This window comes from Hemicordylus capensis, chromosome 2 (genome assembly GCF_027244095.1).
Source record: "Hemicordylus capensis ecotype Gifberg chromosome 2, rHemCap1.1.pri, whole genome shotgun sequence".
Classification (NCBI taxonomy): domain Eukaryota; kingdom Metazoa; phylum Chordata; class Lepidosauria; order Squamata; family Cordylidae; genus Hemicordylus; species Hemicordylus capensis.
In genome coordinates this window covers 271,859,360-271,876,832 of record NC_069658.1, presented here as the reverse complement: position 1 = coordinate 271,876,832, position 17,473 = coordinate 271,859,360, and the positions used below count along the sequence as shown (strand labels likewise).

The following is a 17,473-nucleotide window of genomic DNA, read 5'->3' as shown; positions in this document are numbered from 1 at the left end:
ACATGGAAGACACCAGAAACAACCACCAGGAATAATACTGTGCTGTGATGAATAGGGACAGTTGCTTCCACCCTACCACTTTAAGAGGTACATCTGCCCAGCAAAGGTAGTAGACATCCACCATAAGGAGAAAAACACTACATTGAAATGAGACTGCAGACTGAAGTTAGGAGGGCAGAACCTAGTTGCTTAGCTATAGCTGGAATTTAAAATCAGAGTATTCAGTGTCAGGACTTAGCATTTCAGCTGAGCAGCAGTACTGGCACCAGAGCTCCCCCTAGAGGCAACATTAGTCCGTGATGGAACAGATCAACTTTTATTGTGAAAACTTTCATTGAGTTCAGTGAGACAGTGATATTGCTGTAAGACTCTGGTAGCTTTTCTAGAGTATCTAAATAATTACAAAAATCTGTCTGGTTATTCTCAGTTTGGTAAATCACATCACTAATTGGTATTAAATAAAGAGGCCTGGGAAAATATCTAAATTCTAAACAATGAATCTCACAATTTTAAGTGACTGGGCAACTGAAGTTTGCTAACTCCTAAAGGTAGGTCTTTTAAATAAAGTACTTACATTTCTTCATGTCTTTTAGCAAGCTGAACTTCTTGTGCTAAATAGGATGCCATCTTTGGCTATGTGACTAATGGACCAGCTTTACCACTCTATTAAAAGAAAAAGGAGAAGCAAAAGTTATTTATTCAAAGACATACACAGATACTTCCTGAAAAGTTAATTTAAAAATGGATTAGAGACTGAGCAACTGTCCCCTTTTAAAAGAGAAATCTGAACCCTTAAGATTATCAGCACCATACTACTCTTCAACAATACATATTGCAAACTTGATTTCAAAGTAGGTCCTTTTAAACAATTGTTGCAGATGATGGAGCTGAGGCACAAGGACTATAATAAATAAAATAATAAAACTAAATAAAACTTAATAAATAAATGAAATAATAATAATAATAATTATTATTATTATTTTATAGCTATTTCCAGTGTATAAATGCTTTACAAAGTATGTTTGATAGCTTTCTGTTTTAAAACTGTCTCCTCTATGTGAACATCCAAATTGTCCTTCCTCTACTTTAGATAACTAATTTTCAGAGTGGACGGGACTGCCTGTGGGCTTCCCAGAAGCACCTGGCTGGCTGCTGGAAAAAGGATACTGGGCTATGGTTTAATCTAGCAGGGACAATATCAAATGTTGTGAACATCATAAAAGCTTCAAGGATTTAAATGTTTGGATTAAAATCCATGTTGGTGAAGAATTCAAGCACTTGAAAAATCTACTGCTCTCTTGAAGCAGGCTCTTTTGAGCCCCTGAAATTCTTCAATAAGCCTGGGGCTGGAGAAGCACACTGGCATCTCTATGTGAACGTACAATCAAGGTGTGATGGTTGGCAGCAGCAGAGCTGCCCATCATTTTTTGAAGCCCAAGGAACTACCCTCCAGGTGGGATTCCTGAGGGAGGGGCTTTAGAATGGGAAAAGTGAATGGCAGTTAAACTGTCTAACTGGTAGCTCACAGAGTCAGCAGGCTTGGATGAGCCAGTGACAGGGATGGTTAGGACTAGGGATAGGATCTCTAGTGAGGGTCTCTGGGTTGGATATTGGGAGGTGGGTAGTAGGTTGTACACAGCAGTGAAACCTCCAGTTAGCAAGCGTGACTCTTATGTGTGAAGGCTGGATGTGTATGGTATATACACGGATCTTCAACCAGGGAAATTGTTTCCAGTAGAAGGGCTAGGAGTCAGGGAACGCTTGATGTATCCAACACAGGCCCCTCTGCTAACTGAGTAAAGATGCACCTTTTAAAGTGGTGATTCTCTTATATTTAGCAAGGGGAGAGCAACTGGCCCTATCAAGCCCCAGCACAGCATCCCTCCAGTGGCTGTTGCTGGTATCTGCCTTATGTTAATTTTAGATGGTGAGCCCTTTGGGGACAGGAGACCATTATATGTATTTTTCTTTGTAAACCACTTTGTGAACTTTGGTTGAAGAGCGGTATATAAATATATGCTGTTGTTGTTGTCATCGTCATCCTAGTAGGCACTTATACATCAATAAACTTTAAGATACTTGTACATCAATAACAAACAGAAGGTTGCCAGTTCCAATCCCGGCTGGTATGTTTCCCACACTATGGAAAACACCTATATCGGGCAGCAGCGATATAGGAAGATGCTGAAAGGCATCATCTCATATTGCATGACGTAGGCAATGGTAACCCCTCCTGTATTCTACCAAAGACAATCACAGGGCTCTGTGGGTGCCAGGAGTCAAAATCGACTCAATGGCACACTTTACCTTTACATCAATAAACTTGATTTTGTTTTATTTTAAAGTTAACTCATTGTCCTGTGAGTTCTACTTCTTCCTACATAGCCCTCAGCTACACTACTAAGGGGTTGTCAGGTTACAAACCTAAGCCAGAAGAGCTTGGTGGTGACAGTGGAAGCTTGATAAAGGGAGGAAGGGATAAGAACATCATTCTCAGTAAAACTGGTCCACAAAGCTATACAATTATTAACCTCTCCAATTTTGGGAACAGACCCCCCTCATTTGCAGTGTCTCAGAGTGGTGAGGAGGGTATGGCTCCCCACACAAGGATATCATTATTTTGAGATCAAAATCACCATCTGACGCAGGAGTGGGCAAAAAGCATACAGTGGTCTACTTGGAGGACCATGGTCACCAAGTGCCTGCAGGGACTCTTGAAAAGAAGGTTTTTGTATAGTTTTCCAGTAGGAAAAAGGAGATTTCCCCTGGGATTTCCACCCAAGCCTGGCGGGGGTGGGGGGTGGGATTTAAACTCTGACAATAATTGGGTAGTGGCAGCAGCCTAAATTGTACCAAGATTATTGGAAAGTTTTGGGAGAAGCCTTTGCTCAGAAAGCATAGAGGGGATGATTCAGCATTTTTCTTCCCCTCATGTGGGCTTGCCTTGAGACAAAGGCTTGGTAATCTACTACAATGACATCATCACAAACTACACCACTGAAGTGTCCCTGTTCTAGCACAACTGTACCAAATTTGGTTCATATTGGTCCAGGCACTGCGAAATTGATGGAGGCGGGGGCACACACACATGGAATGCCGGGTGATCTCATAAGCCTACTGGAAAGCAGGCTGAAAATATGATTTTTTGAGTTTCTATATGGAACTGTGAATTCAACTCAGCAACCACATGTTATTGCTTACATAATCACTTATTCTGGGATGAAAGAGAAGTGAATCAAGAGGTTCTGATTTTGCTGGTGGTGACTGACTCACTTTCCATTCACTGCAACCTGATTCATCCCAAGAATAGGTAAACAAATTGAAGGCTGAAGTATGTCTGCTTGATTTTAGAGGAAAATTTCCAGTAAACGTTCTTTTCTTTGCTATTATTTATTTATTTATTACATTTCTAGACTACCCCATCCAAAGGCTCTGGGCAGTGCACAACAAGTTTATAAAACATAAAAACACACCATTAAAAACACACTGAGGTGCTTCTGCAGGAAGAGCAGGTCTCCCCGCAGACAATCAGGAGGCAGCCCTGGGCAGCCAGATCAGCCACCCACAAAATTGCCAGCTCCGTCACGGAGCTGGCGAAGGCTGCAGGGATCGGGGGCCGCGTGACCCCCGGATGTCCCAGGATGCCCGGCGTGAGCATGCGGGGCATCCTGGAGAGCCCCCTGAGCCTAGGAGGCTGCTTGCAGCCTCCCTGTTGGGGGTCTACTTGTGTGTCGCCATGCGCCACGGCAAAACACAAGCAAAAAGATGAGGTTAACGGAGTGCTCACTTCATTAACCCTGTCTAAGGAGAGGGGTAATTAGGTGGGCTAGCTGCCTTGGGAGCATCGGGCTCAACTGTGAGCCCGGTGGTTCCCATGATCCCTGGAAAGCAGGCTAAGCTCCTTTAGCCCGCTTTTCAGTGGTTGTAAGAATAGCTTCACTATTTAAAACAATATAAAAACAATTTTAAAACAATTTAGAACCATTTAAAATCAATTAAAATACTTAAAAACAATTAAAAAACCTTGGAAGGCCAGGCCAAACAAGTAAGTTTTTAGGGCTCGCTTAAAGGCCAACATTGAGCCTAGATTAAGGATATCTGCCGGGAGTGCATTCCATAGGTCAGGAGCAGCTACAAAGAAGGTCCAGCTACAAGTTGCTACCAGATGTACCAATGGGGTAACTGGAGACGGTAACTGGAGACGGTAACTGGAGACGGTAACTGGAGACGGTAACTGGAGACGGTAACTGGAGACGGTAACTGGAGACGGTAACTGGAGACGGTAACTGGAGACGGTAACTGGAGACGGTAACTGGAGACGGTAACTGGAGACGGTAACTGGAGACGGTCCTCTTCTGATGACCTCAACGTGCAATGGGGATTATACAGAAGAAGGCGCTTTCTAAGGTAAATCTTTGAGGAATCTAGGGAAGGCTTCTTAAGAAGTGGTCTAATCAATGCCTCCTTCAAACAAGGAGGCATCCTACCCTCCCTCAGCAATGAGTTAATAATGTTAACTAGGCCATCTCCAACAATTTCCCTGCTAGATAGAAGCGGCCAAGTTGGGCAAGGATCCAGAACACAAGTGGTAGGCCACACCGCCCCAAGCAGCTTGTCAGGCTTCCTCAGGCATCCCTGATCCAATCTAATAGGGCAAGAAGGATTGCTGGACACCATATACCTTAATAGACTCTGCAAAAGCAGTCGAGTCCAAGTTGGCTCAAATACAAGAGATTCTGTCCACAAAGAACCCATTAAAAGCATCACAGAAGAACATAGTCTTCGAGGACTGGTTCGAAATGGAAGGAGCCTGAATCAAACTCTTCACAACCTGGGGCAACTTTGCTGAACGTGAACATGTAGAAGCAATGTGTGCAGACCAGATTTTTTTTTTTGGCCACATGCACCACCTCAGCATAAACCTTCAAATGGGCTTTATGCTGTGTCCTGTCAATTTCGAGAAGAGTTCTCCACCACTTGTGTTCCAGTCGCCTAACTTGCTGCTTCAGACCCCGCAACTCCTCTGTATACCAAGGGGCCACTTTTAGAACAGATCAGATGGGAGTGATCATGTCTACTGCCCTGGTGAGTTCCTTTTTCCATGTTCCCACCAGGGCATCGACAGAATCACTGGCAGAACAAACACTAAAACCCTCCAAGGCTTTCTGGAATCCTACTGGGTCCAGCAACCATCTCGGGAGGACCATCTTAATGGGTCCTCCATCTCTGCAGGGCTGGTTTGTGGCTGTGATACCAACCTTAACCAGGTAGTAGTCCATCCATGACAATGGGGAAACCAGAGGATCCCCCACCCACGGAACACCCCTCTGATGCAAACAAAAGACCAAATAGAGTGTGTGGCCAGCAACAATTTGGTCCTGAAACTATTTGGGATAGGTCCATAGTTGTCATGGCCACTATGATCACCTGAGCCGCACCAGACAAGTCAGCTTCATAGTGGATATTGAAGTTCCCCAGCACAAAGAGTCCGAGAACAGCTCCGTCAGCTCATCTGGGGATTCAGCTGGGCAGTGGGGTGGATGGCACACCAACAGATTCCCCAATCTATTCCTAGTTCCCAGCCTCAGAAATAATAATAATAATAATAATAATTCGATTTCTATACCGCCCTTCCAATAATGGCTCAGGGTGGTTTACAAAGAGAAAGAACAAACAAATAAGATGGCTCCCTGTCCCCAAAGGGCTCACATTCTAAAAAGAAACATAAGACACACACCAGCAACAGTCACTGGAAGTACTGTGCTGGGGGTGAATAGGGCCAGTTACTCTCCCCCTGCTAAATAAAGAGAATCACCACGGTAAAAGGTGCCTGTTTGCCCAGTTAGCACACCCAATATAAGTCAACTGTCTCACAGGAGCTCTGGCAAGGGGGATGGTATTCTTATGTATAGCCACTCCACCCCCCCACTCACTTCCCCTAGTCTGCTCAACAGAGTAGCTTGGTGGGAGAAGCTGGGCCCAAACTGGGCCACTAGCCTTCAATGGTCCCTCTAATTTTTTTCAACACTATGCAGAATGAGTTTTGTTCTGGGTAGCAGCATCAAGCCAGTGTGCGTGGACCTGCATTCAGAATGGGGCCTTCCTGATTCAACCAGAGCGAGATCTAAAATGAACTGAGCAGACATCCAAAAACTTGTGAGTGCGTGCATGTATGCACGCCTTAGAGGGAACATTGCTTGCCTCCCCCATCCAGGTCTCTGTTATACAAGCCAGGTCAGCTCCCTCATCCATGATCAAGTCATGGATGATTTCAGTCTTATTCTGAACCAGAATAATTTTGGTCTTATTGCAGAGGAGCAAAGCTAGGTTCTGTGGGTAGTTGGAACTGCTCCCTGAGGCAAGAGAGCTAACAGGGCAGCTGGAAGTGGAAACAGTTACTAAATTACTGGTTTTCCTTCCCCTGTAATGGCCAGCTGCTCTGCCAACACTAATTCTTCTTCTATTCCCCACCACAACAGTAATAGCTGCCCCACAGCTGCCAGACACCCACCCCTCGCAACACCCTGCCTAAGAGAACCCAAACACATGACAACAAGAGGCCTAGCACAGCCCAATAAAAGGAGGACTAACAAACTTTAACCCAGACCGCCAACCCTGCCTTCATATAACTCCCCCCACCCAGACCTGTCCCACACCGAAAGCCCGGCACCAAAGGCCGGCTCCCTTTGGCTATGTCTCTGCCGTGCATTCTTCCTATTTTTGTTCCCAAGGGCTCCAGAAATCTCCCCTCTCACAAGAGATCTCTGGTCCTCAGGGGCAGGTGGAACAAGTCAAGCACTAAGGTAGAAGGCACAGGCGGGATAGTAAAGCAATCAAGGTGCAAGCAAGCTGTTCTTCAGAAGTTCCAGGGCTGCAAAAACAAACCTCCTTGGCCAATTCAGGAATGAGCAGGCAGGGCGAGACGACTTGTTCTTCAGGAGAGGTCAGGGAAGCTGACAGAATATACCCCTTTCCTCTCCTTACCCTCTCCAATCTCCCATAAACAAAACTAGAGTCTACACTGAAAAGGAAAATAAAAAGCATAGGAACTCAATATATTGGGAAGAACTATGCCAAGCCGGTGATGTGCGAGTTCCTGGAAAGAATAGGTCAAAACCAACAACATACTTGACTTCTGCAACCTGCACACAGAACAATTGCATTAGCAGATTTAAAGCTTTGCATCCAATCTTCCTCCAAGGAGCCAAGCTCAGCATAGATTTATCATATTCTGTCATTATGATACTATAAAACAATGCCACCAAGAGAGTTAAATTTCACATTCTATTCACTATACCACACTGGCTCCCCTTTGAAAACAATGCACTCTACTGTATAACTCCAGAGCAGACGGATGAATGTTTGAGGCACAAGTGGGCTAACTTGTGAACTGCCTAACTGGTTTGAAGCAAATTTGCTACAGCTGTAGCGACATATGGGGAAACCTCAATGGCATAATTTGTGATGATGTCATCTACCCCAATCCAAGATGGCAGATGTGTGAACATTTGAGACTCAAGTGGGCTAACTTGAGGACTGTCTAACCAATTTGATCCAAATTAAGTACAGTTGTAGCAAGTGACACACAGGCAGGGCGAGTGTGGTGTAGTTTGTAATGATGTAATCCATGCTGATTCAAGATGGCGGGCTCAAACTTTTGAGGAGTGCACTAACTTGTGAACAGTCTAATTGATTTGAACCAAATTTGCTACAGCTGTATGGACACATAGGGATGCCCCAATGGTGGAGTTTGTGATGATGTGATGATGATGATGAGATGAGTGATGATCATGCACTCGGGACAGGGCCTTCTCTGTTGTTGCCCCTAGACTTTGGAATGCTCTCCCAGTGGCCATTTGCTCCTCAGACTCCATCACAGTTTTTAGAAAGCTTCTTAAATCTTGGCTTTTTACCCAGGCTTTTACATGACTGTTTCTGTGCTGCTTCTATGTGTTTTTATTCTTGTGTCTATATATTTTTATGCTTGTATTTTATAGTTTTTAAATTAGATTTGTTTTATATATTTAGCTTAATATTTTAATTGTCATTTTTATTGTATGTTTTTAACTTCTGTAAACCGCCTTGGGGTTGTTTTTAATGAAAGGCGGTATAGAAATTCAACAATAAATAAATAAATAAAATAAAATGTCATCCACCCCGATCCAAGATGGTGGATGTGTGAACATTTGAGGTACAAGAGATCCAACTTGTGGACCTCAATGTGAACGAAAAGTAGGCTGATTAGTTCTTACTAGAATAACTTCTTTTTTAAATGGCAAACACCGGAGCAGGTTTGTAGTGAACAGCCCAGCAACTACTGGGTTAATGGTGCAAAGGCTGGTTTTCCCCTGATTGAGAAGCTATAGGTCTGAGCCAGACCCAATCTGAGGAAAAGATGGGAAGGTTTATAGTGTTTCCAAGGGGCTTCTGGGAAGAAGGGTGTGCCCTGAGAGAGAGCAGTGGAATGGAGTTTTGTAAGGCTCTCTCAGGGTGAGTTCTGTCTGTCTCAGGACCAGATGGCAGAGTTGGTTTCACCAAGGTCCTTGTAAAGTGTTAGTAAAAATTGTGTTAGGAGTGTTATTTTATTTTCCTGTGTTTATGTTGTATACCCAGCAACACTTTTTTGTAACCATTAAGAAGGCAACCTCATTAGCAATCATTACACTTTAAAATCCTGAACATGCTTATTTTTGGAAAACAATAATAAATTGATTGATTTATTCTTGGTTTAAACATTATCTCAGAGTGTTTGACCGGCTCTGGAACAAGGGGAAGCCCCTAGTTCACCCCACGCTCCGCAAAAGGACTGCAAAGGACTGCTATTTTCCCACTTAAACATTAATATATGTGTAACCACATTTTTATATGTGCCTGCTAGCACAGTAAGGAGGTGACTGGGGGTTATCCCTCCCTTTGGTCATCAAAAGCTCTGTTATTTGAAGAGCGGTTGGTGGCAAAGAATTCAATCTACCAGAGATTCTTTTAGTTAATTTAAGACCAGGTCAGCTCATGAGGCACAGGGAGAGGTGACTCAGCTAAAATTCCTCTCACATGAGCTGGCTTGGTCCCTTATAGGGTTCCTTTAGCCGTATTTGGACATTTTGCTGTACGGGCGTAGAGATGCCTGCACAGTTGTAAATGTTTTGTGTGGATGATGAACTTGTGTTCATTGAACCTGGGTAAAGGTCCCTCAAATGTATGCTACAGAGTGTACCTGTACTCAACATAACGTGTGAATAACTATACCAGTGTACACTGTACACTCATCGTAAGAGTGTTGAACACAATGTGTGAACAGGGTGCTTGCCTCTTCCCTGCTCCTCACACCTAGCAACACCCTACAAGGAATCTAAACTTGTTTCAGATGCTGCAGAAGCAGTTTTTAGAAATCAAACACTTCAGGGATATTTCCTTAGTAAATTTCTCTGCTCTTCCCCTCAGGGAGAGAGGGAGGAAGAGTTTCCTCCCTCAACTCCAGTCTGGCCGAATGCAGCCTCCAGTGCTGCATTCGGATGGAATGGAGGCTCCATGAACCCTTGGTTTGGAGCAACAAAACTCACTACAAACTGAGGGTTCAAATTGGAGTCGCCAGAGCACAATGGATGGGACTGGAGTCACACATGTTTGGACGCAACAGTAAGGAACTATACCAGTGTACACAGGTTCCTGCAACTCCAGTCCTCCATTAAGTGTGAATGCAGCCAATGTGTACCTTGGCCCTTAGGTAGATGGGGAAGTAGCTGTACTCACTAATGAAGAGCTATTCTGAAGGCAATTGCTTCTTCTAACTCTCTGTTCCAAAGACAAAGGACCTGCTTCAGAACTGGGAGCAAAGCTGGTCTTAGGAAATCACAGGAAAAGGAAAGGTTGTGCCATCAAGTTGGTGTCATCTCCTGGCGACCACAGAGCCATGTGGTTTTCTTGGTAGAATACAGGAGGGGTTTACCACTGCCATCTCTCGTGCAGTATGAGATGACGCCTTTCAGCACTTTCCTATGTCACTGCTGCCCAATAAAGGAGTTTCCCATATTCTGGAAAACACACCAGAGGGGATTAAAACCAACAGCCTCCTGCTATCTAGGCAGGTTACTTCCCCGCTGCACCATTAAGTGGCTTAGGAAATCATACTGATGGAAAATATTTTCTCAGATTTGCAAAACTGAACTTGTCCACGATTAGAGCTATTATCAGTGAAGATGAGACAACTTAGTCAGATATTTATCTGGCGTGTTTTCTAGAAAGGTTTCTTTTTAAATGAACCTTTCTTACACAAAGAATTCTTCCATCGTATGCGTAATCTGGGATTCATTTCACCTATTCCTGCAAACAGGCCTGACAAAGAGAGATTACTAAAAAAATTTTTTTAAAGAGAACTTGACTATTTCACCACCCTTTGAATTTATTTTGATGCAAAATGTAAGCATTTCACCATTATTTTGCTGCATGCCTGAACTTGCAGAGTACATGAAGGCACATGTCTCAATAATGTGCTTAAGTTACTTTGATGCAAGCCATTCAACCCCTGGAGTGCATATATTCCAAAAAACAAAGTGTGTGTGATGAGACTTCTATGACTGCAGGGAACTATGCCCCAGATGTCTGGCAGTAAATGTCTTGCCCAAACATGGACATCCCTTATTTAGAGTTAGTTTTTTCTGGGTAGGGAGACATTCCAACAGGAACAATTTCTCCATCTTGGTTCAAGCCTCTCCTCATGCCCCCCTTTTCTTTCACCCCTTAACAGAGACTCTGTTCCAAACAGTGACAAAAGGAGAAGAGCACACATGTGGATCAGAGCGAGCTTCTCCCTATCCCAGCTTATAAGGATATATAGGGCACATGTTCATCTTGAAGGTGGGGTAGCACTCCAAACACATTTGAGGAAGATGAGCAGTCTGAGCAAGGGTGAGACTTCACAAACTATTTAGAGGGAAGGCAACACGCACAAAACAGAAACGAGAAGAGAGACTTTGCAATGAGAGACTTGATACACATCTACATGGTCCAAGAATACAAAATTTAAGGCTATGAAGATACAGAGAACAGTCAGGATTCGTTCTCACCAATTGCTGCTGTTGTGAATGGTCTTCTGGGCTTATCTCGTTTACATTTTGAAGTTACATAGGAAAGACCTCCTGAATCGCATGGTCTTTCTGCCCTATTGTGTCTAAATCAGGGGAGTAACTACTATTAGGCAAGGGCAGGCGGCTGCCTGGGGCCCCCCACTCCCCGAGGGGCCCCCCAGAGGCAAGTCACATTTGAAGTGAGTGTGTGTGTATCAGCGAGGGGCCCATTTTAAAATTTTGTCTCTGGGCCCACTCCAGCTTCATTACACCCCTGGTATAAATGTTTTAACTCTATATATCTGGCACCTGAGAAAACACTATAAGTATCTGAGGAGGTGGGCTGTGTAATCGATGGGAACTTGTGTCACATGAAACCAGCTGGCCTTTCAGGGCCCATAAATCTCTTCGTTGGTTTTGATAATCAGGTCAACAGGGCGACTCCCTCCGGGCTTTGGAAGGCAAGGACGCCTCCGGCAACCCCTTTCCCCTTCATCTCAAGGCAGGACTCCTTGTGGGAAGAGCTGCCCACCCTCTCTCTGCTTCCTCCTTGCCTCTACCCTGCATTTGGCACCCTCCCTCAACCTAAGAGAAATGAAAGATCCCTTTTCATCCCAACGGGAAGCTGCAAACTCTGCTTGCTCGCTCGCTCCCTCTCGCTTTCATTTAAGACCCTGCAGGGAATGTACTATAACGCGAGGAAAAGGCAGGAGGACTTGGAACACCTGCCTAGGAAAGGTCGGAAAAGAGACATGCACAGAAGAACGAGCCCCAATGCAGGGCGCCGGGGTACTTATGGATGATACCACAACTTTGAGTCTTAAAAAAAGGAGGGCACCCAGGATCATACCACTCCGTAACTTAAAGAAAGTGGGGTAAGAAGAGTAGCAACCAGATGCACACTTCTAGGAGCACGGCACATTTCTACGAGGAGAACAACCCACTCCGTCGCGACACCCTACCGTTCAGCTAGCACCATCCTTGCCTCCACAACTTTTCTTCCGTTAATCCATGACGGCCATCGGGGCTGTTCCGCCCAGCGAGCTGTTATCGCGTTACTAAGAGGATGAAAGGAGCAAAGCCTGGAAAAAAACGAGCCCTGAAGCAGCCTGATTGGCTCGTCCACTTGGAAGAAGGCGGGGCTGTGGCGGGCAGGGAGCTCGGTTGCCTTGCTTCCGCGTGCACGTCCGCTGTTGTGACTGGACGACGAGAATTGCTGGAGAGCACAGTTGGAAACGGTGGAGGGGAAAGGCAGAAAGGGCTGAGCCGGAGTTACTGCTTTTCCGGACACGGTTGTGCACTTTGCCTTCCCTTTCCTTCAGAGAAAGAGCGCAATACTTTTTGCTTTGGGGAGGATAAAGTGGCTATACAAGCCTGTACGTGTTGCTGCATTCTCCGTAATTTAATTTTATGGAGCCTTTTAGCTCTATTTTGCAGGGGTTTATGAGACGGGGTGGCGGGAGGCACATAATTCAAAAATTAGAAAATCTACCATCATTTGCAATTTGACTTCCTGACAGGAAGTTCTTGTACCTATAACGAAATAATTTCAACTTTGCTTGTCTCTAATTGCAATAGGAGTGTGCATGGTTCGGTTCGGCGCAATAGAAAAGTCCTCCGGACCAGACCGGAATTCCGGAGATTTGGATGGGCGGGGGACTGTCACTTTAAGCAGGGTGTGTGTGTGGTAGTACTCCCCCCCCACCGCTCTTCCTCCTCCGGCGCGGGTGATTTAAAAAATCTTCTTGGGGTGGCAGAGTTCCTCCCTGCCGCCCCTGCCCCCGTTGTTGTCCTTCTAAGCTGGATACGATGATGAGCTAGCGGCGCGCATGCGCCCTTCGCGGCGCGCGCACTTGTCTCTGCCGCTGCCAGCGGCGGAGACGAGCGTGTGCGCCATGAAGAGTGCATGCGCGCCGCTAGCTCATCATCGTATCCAGCTTAGAAGGACAACGACGGGGGCAGGGGCGGCAGGGAGGAACTCTGCCACCCCAAGAAGATTTTTTAAATCACCAGCGCCGGAGGGGGAAGACCAGCGCGGGGGGGGGGAGTACTACCACCCCCCGCTTAAAGTGACAGTCCCCTCAGTGCCGGACCACGCTTCTGTGGTTCTGTGCACATCACTACAATTGAGCCTGGTGCTTCAGAGAAGAACAGATAAATAATGTTATTCTTAGGAACATAGGAAGCTGCCATATACTGTGCCAAACCATTGGTCCATCTAGCTCAGTATTGTCTTCACAGACTGGCAGCAGCTTCTCCAAGGTTGCAGGCAAGAATCTCTCTCAACCCTATCTTGGAGATGCCACGGAGGGAACTTAGAACCTTCCCAGTGATGTGAGAAGTCATGTGATGTCACAGGCTTGCAATGATCTCTCAACTGTGCAGGCAAGGCATGCCTTGCAGTTGGCAAGAGAAGCTAGGCTGTACGGACAGACCCAGTGACGCTCCGGCCACTGCAGCGGGGGGGGGGGGAGAAGGACCGCTCTGCTCATCCCCAGCAGCTACCCCTCGGCCATGCGGCGGCTGTAATTAAAAAACAAAAAAACCCAACAGAGGTTTGGCAGGGTGGGTGCAGGGTGGCTGCCAGAGGCCTCTTGGCTATTCGAAGCCCCCACAGACATTGGAGGCCACAGACTGGGTCCCCAAGGTCCGAGCGACTCTGCTCCCATTTGTTTTGGGTTCGTTTGGTGGCGACTCAGAGGTGGTCCTTCTCTGTAGCTGCTCCCGGGCTGTGGAATGCACTCCCAGCAGAAATTTGTAATCTTAATTCCTTACTGGCCTTCAGGAGACCCCTTAAAACCCATCTGTTTGGCCTGGCCTTTCAGGGTTTTTAATTTGTTTTAATTGTTTTAATGTTTGCCCTGGTTCTCCAGGGTTTTTAGCTGTTTGAATGTTTAATTGGTTTTATTCTGTTTTTATAGTTTTGATTTTAATTGTTAACTGGTTTTATTTATTTTTATTCTGTTGTAAACAGCCCTGAGCCATTTTGGAAGGACAGTATATAAATCGAATAAATAAATAATAAATAAATAAATATGCAACCAGGGTGGGCCCTGTTTAGCTAAGGGGACAAGTCATACTTGCTACCACAAGACCAGCTCTCCTCCCATTCTTCCTAGAAGATGAATAACTTTTCATACTTCTCCCTGCTTTAGCAGCTTGAAAGTCTGGGCTCCAGTCCTGAATCAGTGTGCCGAGCCAAAATTTAAATAGTGGAAGTATACCTGACTAGGCTGTGGTGCAGCAATGGTGAGTAAGGCTTTAATGTAGACTATTCATTAAAACAGTTTAAACTACCCTTATAATGAAGATACACATATCAAATAAAAATTAAAACATTGTCACAAAGTAATTTCGTCTGATCTTTTCATGGCTGCCCCATTGTAGAAGAATAGGGTCAGGATCTGTGGGGGGAACTTTGATCAAGGCTTATGCACTAATTTCACCTTGAAGATTAGGTTAAACAGGAAATGACCTTTTGGAAACCCCATGTTGGCAAATAGGCCAACATGGATATCATGTTGGATAATGGATATCTCTCATCTTAGATGCAGCCATGGCCTTTATTTGTGGCTTAACAATTTGTCCACCAGTGCACTACAAGGAAAGATTATGCTCACTCATCCTGAAGTCCTGTTCATTACAGGACTAGGCTCTTGCTGGTAGTAATAGAGTAGATGCAAACTTCTGCCATTGTAGTAGGCCATTTCCTTTGGGGGCCCGTATTCTTCCTTAAGTCCAGACGTAATGCAAAAGCAGGGGTTCCCCATCTTTGAAAATAAGTGTGCCCCTTCTGTTGCAAAATTTCAGCTTAGATACCCCACAGAGATATTTAGTGTTTGTCAGGGGCGTAGCCACTGTTGTGCGAATCGGTTCAAAGAACCCAGGCCGCCAATGGAAAAGGCTGCTGAAGCCCTGTGGCTCGGGCTCCAGAGGAGCCCTGAGCAAACTCCCCCCTCCCACACCCGGGCCACCGAGAGCCTGGGTGAACTCTGCGCCAGTTATTTCAGGCAGGGCAACTGCCCGATAGAATGTTTTCCCCTTCCTCTCCCTCTCTGGAGGAAGAGAGAGGAAAGCGTCCTATCAGGCAGCCTACGCTGCCTATGAGTAACTTAATCTGGATGTAAGCAAGTGACTGGATTAGGGATGTGCATGAGGTTCATGCATAGGTTCAGTGCTGAAACAGTTCAGATGAGGTCCAAATCGGTTCTGTGCCATAGGGAGGGAAGCAGCGAGCGGGATCTTAAAAAAAAACAAAACCACTGCTGCGTGCAGCTTCCTGCTGCTGCGGCCCTTGTCCCAAGTACACGTCTTGCTTCCAGTGTGCCTTCTGAGCTTTCTCAGGGTGTTCAGGAGGGTTTTTGCAACATTTCAAAGGCCAAATTCAACCAGAATCAAATCAGGTTCTTGTTCCCAATTGAAATATATTATTTTATTGTTGTGAGCCGCCCCAAGCAGTATTGTACTGGTGGGGTGGGATGTAAATATGTTAAATAATATAACTACCTGCGCAACTGCCCAGAAGGTTTTTTTAAGTCATTCTGCAGCTGCCCTGTCACACTACATACACTACTGCATGGAATATTGGCCAGTGAAAATAGTCTTAATTGGGAACATGTTGACTGTCAAACATTAGCACTATTGTTTATTAAAGCCTGTTTATGATGTTTTGAAATCTGGGTTTTATGCAACAACATTTTTTAAAAAGAGGACACAATGCTTGTATTTATTTATTTATTTATTTAGTACATTTATATACCGCTCCGTACAAATGAGTCCCTGAGATTGATTCAGAACTTCAAACAACAATTTACTAAGTATTTTCTGAGCACTGACAAAGTAACAGTTTTTCAGTTTCTCTAGCAAAGATCAACCACCCCAACCTTGGCAGAGAAGCTAGCAAATTACCACCCCACCCCCCACCCCTTGTAGAAAAACCAGCATTTCCAGACTTTTTCACCTAAGTCGTTCTTTGTATATTATTGTTGCAATATGCTCTACACAGGCAAATCTTGGGCAGTCTTCACACTTCTTTCTTGTTTTTCAGTCAATTGCCCTTGGGAAAAGAGCGCAATGCCCGCTTGGAGCACTTGCAGCTGCAGTTGGCTGTATAAATGTGTGGTTAATGGAGATCATTGCTGATTTCATGAACTGGTTAGATGATGGACATTCATCATTCCTCTTTTATTTCTCCTTCAATCAGCTGTTCTCCAGCCTCAGCAAGGAATGTGTGCTGTCTTATTTGAGGAGATCTGTGTTCCCAAATGGGATTGAGACTCAACCAGATAATAAGGCTGATGATACCAGCAACATTCAGCTGACTGAAAAAAAGTGTCATTTGCTCGCTGTTGATTTTAGGTCTGCAGGTGATCATGCAGATTAATTGGCCCAGGTTATCCACCCCACTTTTGCATTTGTTGTAACCCAAAAGAATGTCTGATCTCCTGACATAGCTTTCGCAAATGCAGGGTTTCTAGTTGTTATCAAGGAAAACACATTAGGTGTGAATGAACTTTGAATGCATCCTGATCTATATTTGCAAACTCTGAGTACATTTGCAGATTCTGTCAAATGTGTCCAGGCAGTCTTATAAAGAGAAATTCATTGGGTAACAAGTTACTGCAAGAATAAAGATGGGCTTGGGATAGTTTTGTATCCCAACAGGAAAAACTCATCCATGCCTGGGGTACAGAGTTACGCAAGGCATTTTTTCATCCGCAGAGGCCAAACCCAGGTAGGCTAACTAAGTGAATTTGGGGGGTATTGTGTACTGGAGTGCCACTTACAGTGTCTTAAAAAGATAACACTGCAGAATTAAAAACTTCTTGGTTGTTGCACAAATATTCAGCTGGGATACAAAGTTACTCCACAATATCCATTGAAGGTTAAGGAGACTGTGTTCTTGCCCATCTGGCAAGTACAGGATTCTGGGTTCTTGGGTGGGGAGTCCAAGGATTTGGCTTAGATTCAAAATGATCCTTTGAATCGAGTTGAATTGAACTGCTATGTGCTGAGTCATAATGGGGCCCACTTGGAGCACTGAGGCTGGCTCCAAATTGAACTGGGGCTGCTTTGCATGGCTGTAGTTTACATCATCTCCTAATGATTGATTTGGGCAGGAGCAATGTATGTGCTGTTGTTTGGAAGAGGTGTGGAGAGCTGAGGAGTGCTGAATGAATTTGGAATAAATATAAATATTACAGTAATTTTTCATAATATTTCTCTTTGTAAAAGAGGAAAAAAATTACATATGTGTATCACTGACTATTGAATACCTAACAAGTTGTTCTAGTAAGAACTAATCTGCCTACTTTCCTTTCAATTTCTCTCCAACTGGACTAAATTTGGTTCAAATTGAAGTCAACAAGTTAGATTTCTTGCGCCTCAAAATTTACATGTCTGCCATCTTG

General features: G+C 44.8%; 1 protein-coding gene and 1 long non-coding RNA gene across 13 annotated transcripts in view; one reads left to right on the top strand and one right to left on the bottom strand.

The window, feature by feature from the left end:
* The window catches only part of C2H3orf14 (chromosome 2 C3orf14 homolog), a 50,309-nt gene extending 38,132 nt beyond the window's left edge, over nucleotides 1-12,177 (bottom strand). For 6 of the 12 annotated variants that reach the window (XM_053301646.1, XM_053301650.1, XM_053301647.1 and 3 more), the window contains exons 1-2: nucleotides 12,026-12,177; nucleotides 575-663 (exon numbers count right to left, since the gene is read on the bottom strand). In XM_053301646.1, the coding sequence (XP_053157621.1) occupies nucleotides 575-627 (53 nt within the window). In that variant the 5' untranslated portion in view covers nucleotides 628-663; nucleotides 12,026-12,177. Of the gene's footprint in view, nucleotides 1-574; nucleotides 664-1,382; nucleotides 1,495-12,025 lie in introns of those variants that run through there. The other 6 variants (XM_053301653.1, XM_053301651.1, XM_053301652.1 and 3 more) reach the window with 4 other exon arrangements.
* Nucleotides 11,286-17,224, top strand: LOC128347262 (uncharacterized). Its single transcript, XR_008317466.1, has 3 exons — nucleotides 11,286-12,439; nucleotides 14,219-14,312; nucleotides 16,111-17,224. It is a non-coding gene; the product is annotated as an uncharacterized LOC128347262 (long non-coding RNA).
* The last annotated feature ends 249 nt before the right edge of the window (nucleotides 17,225-17,473 follow it).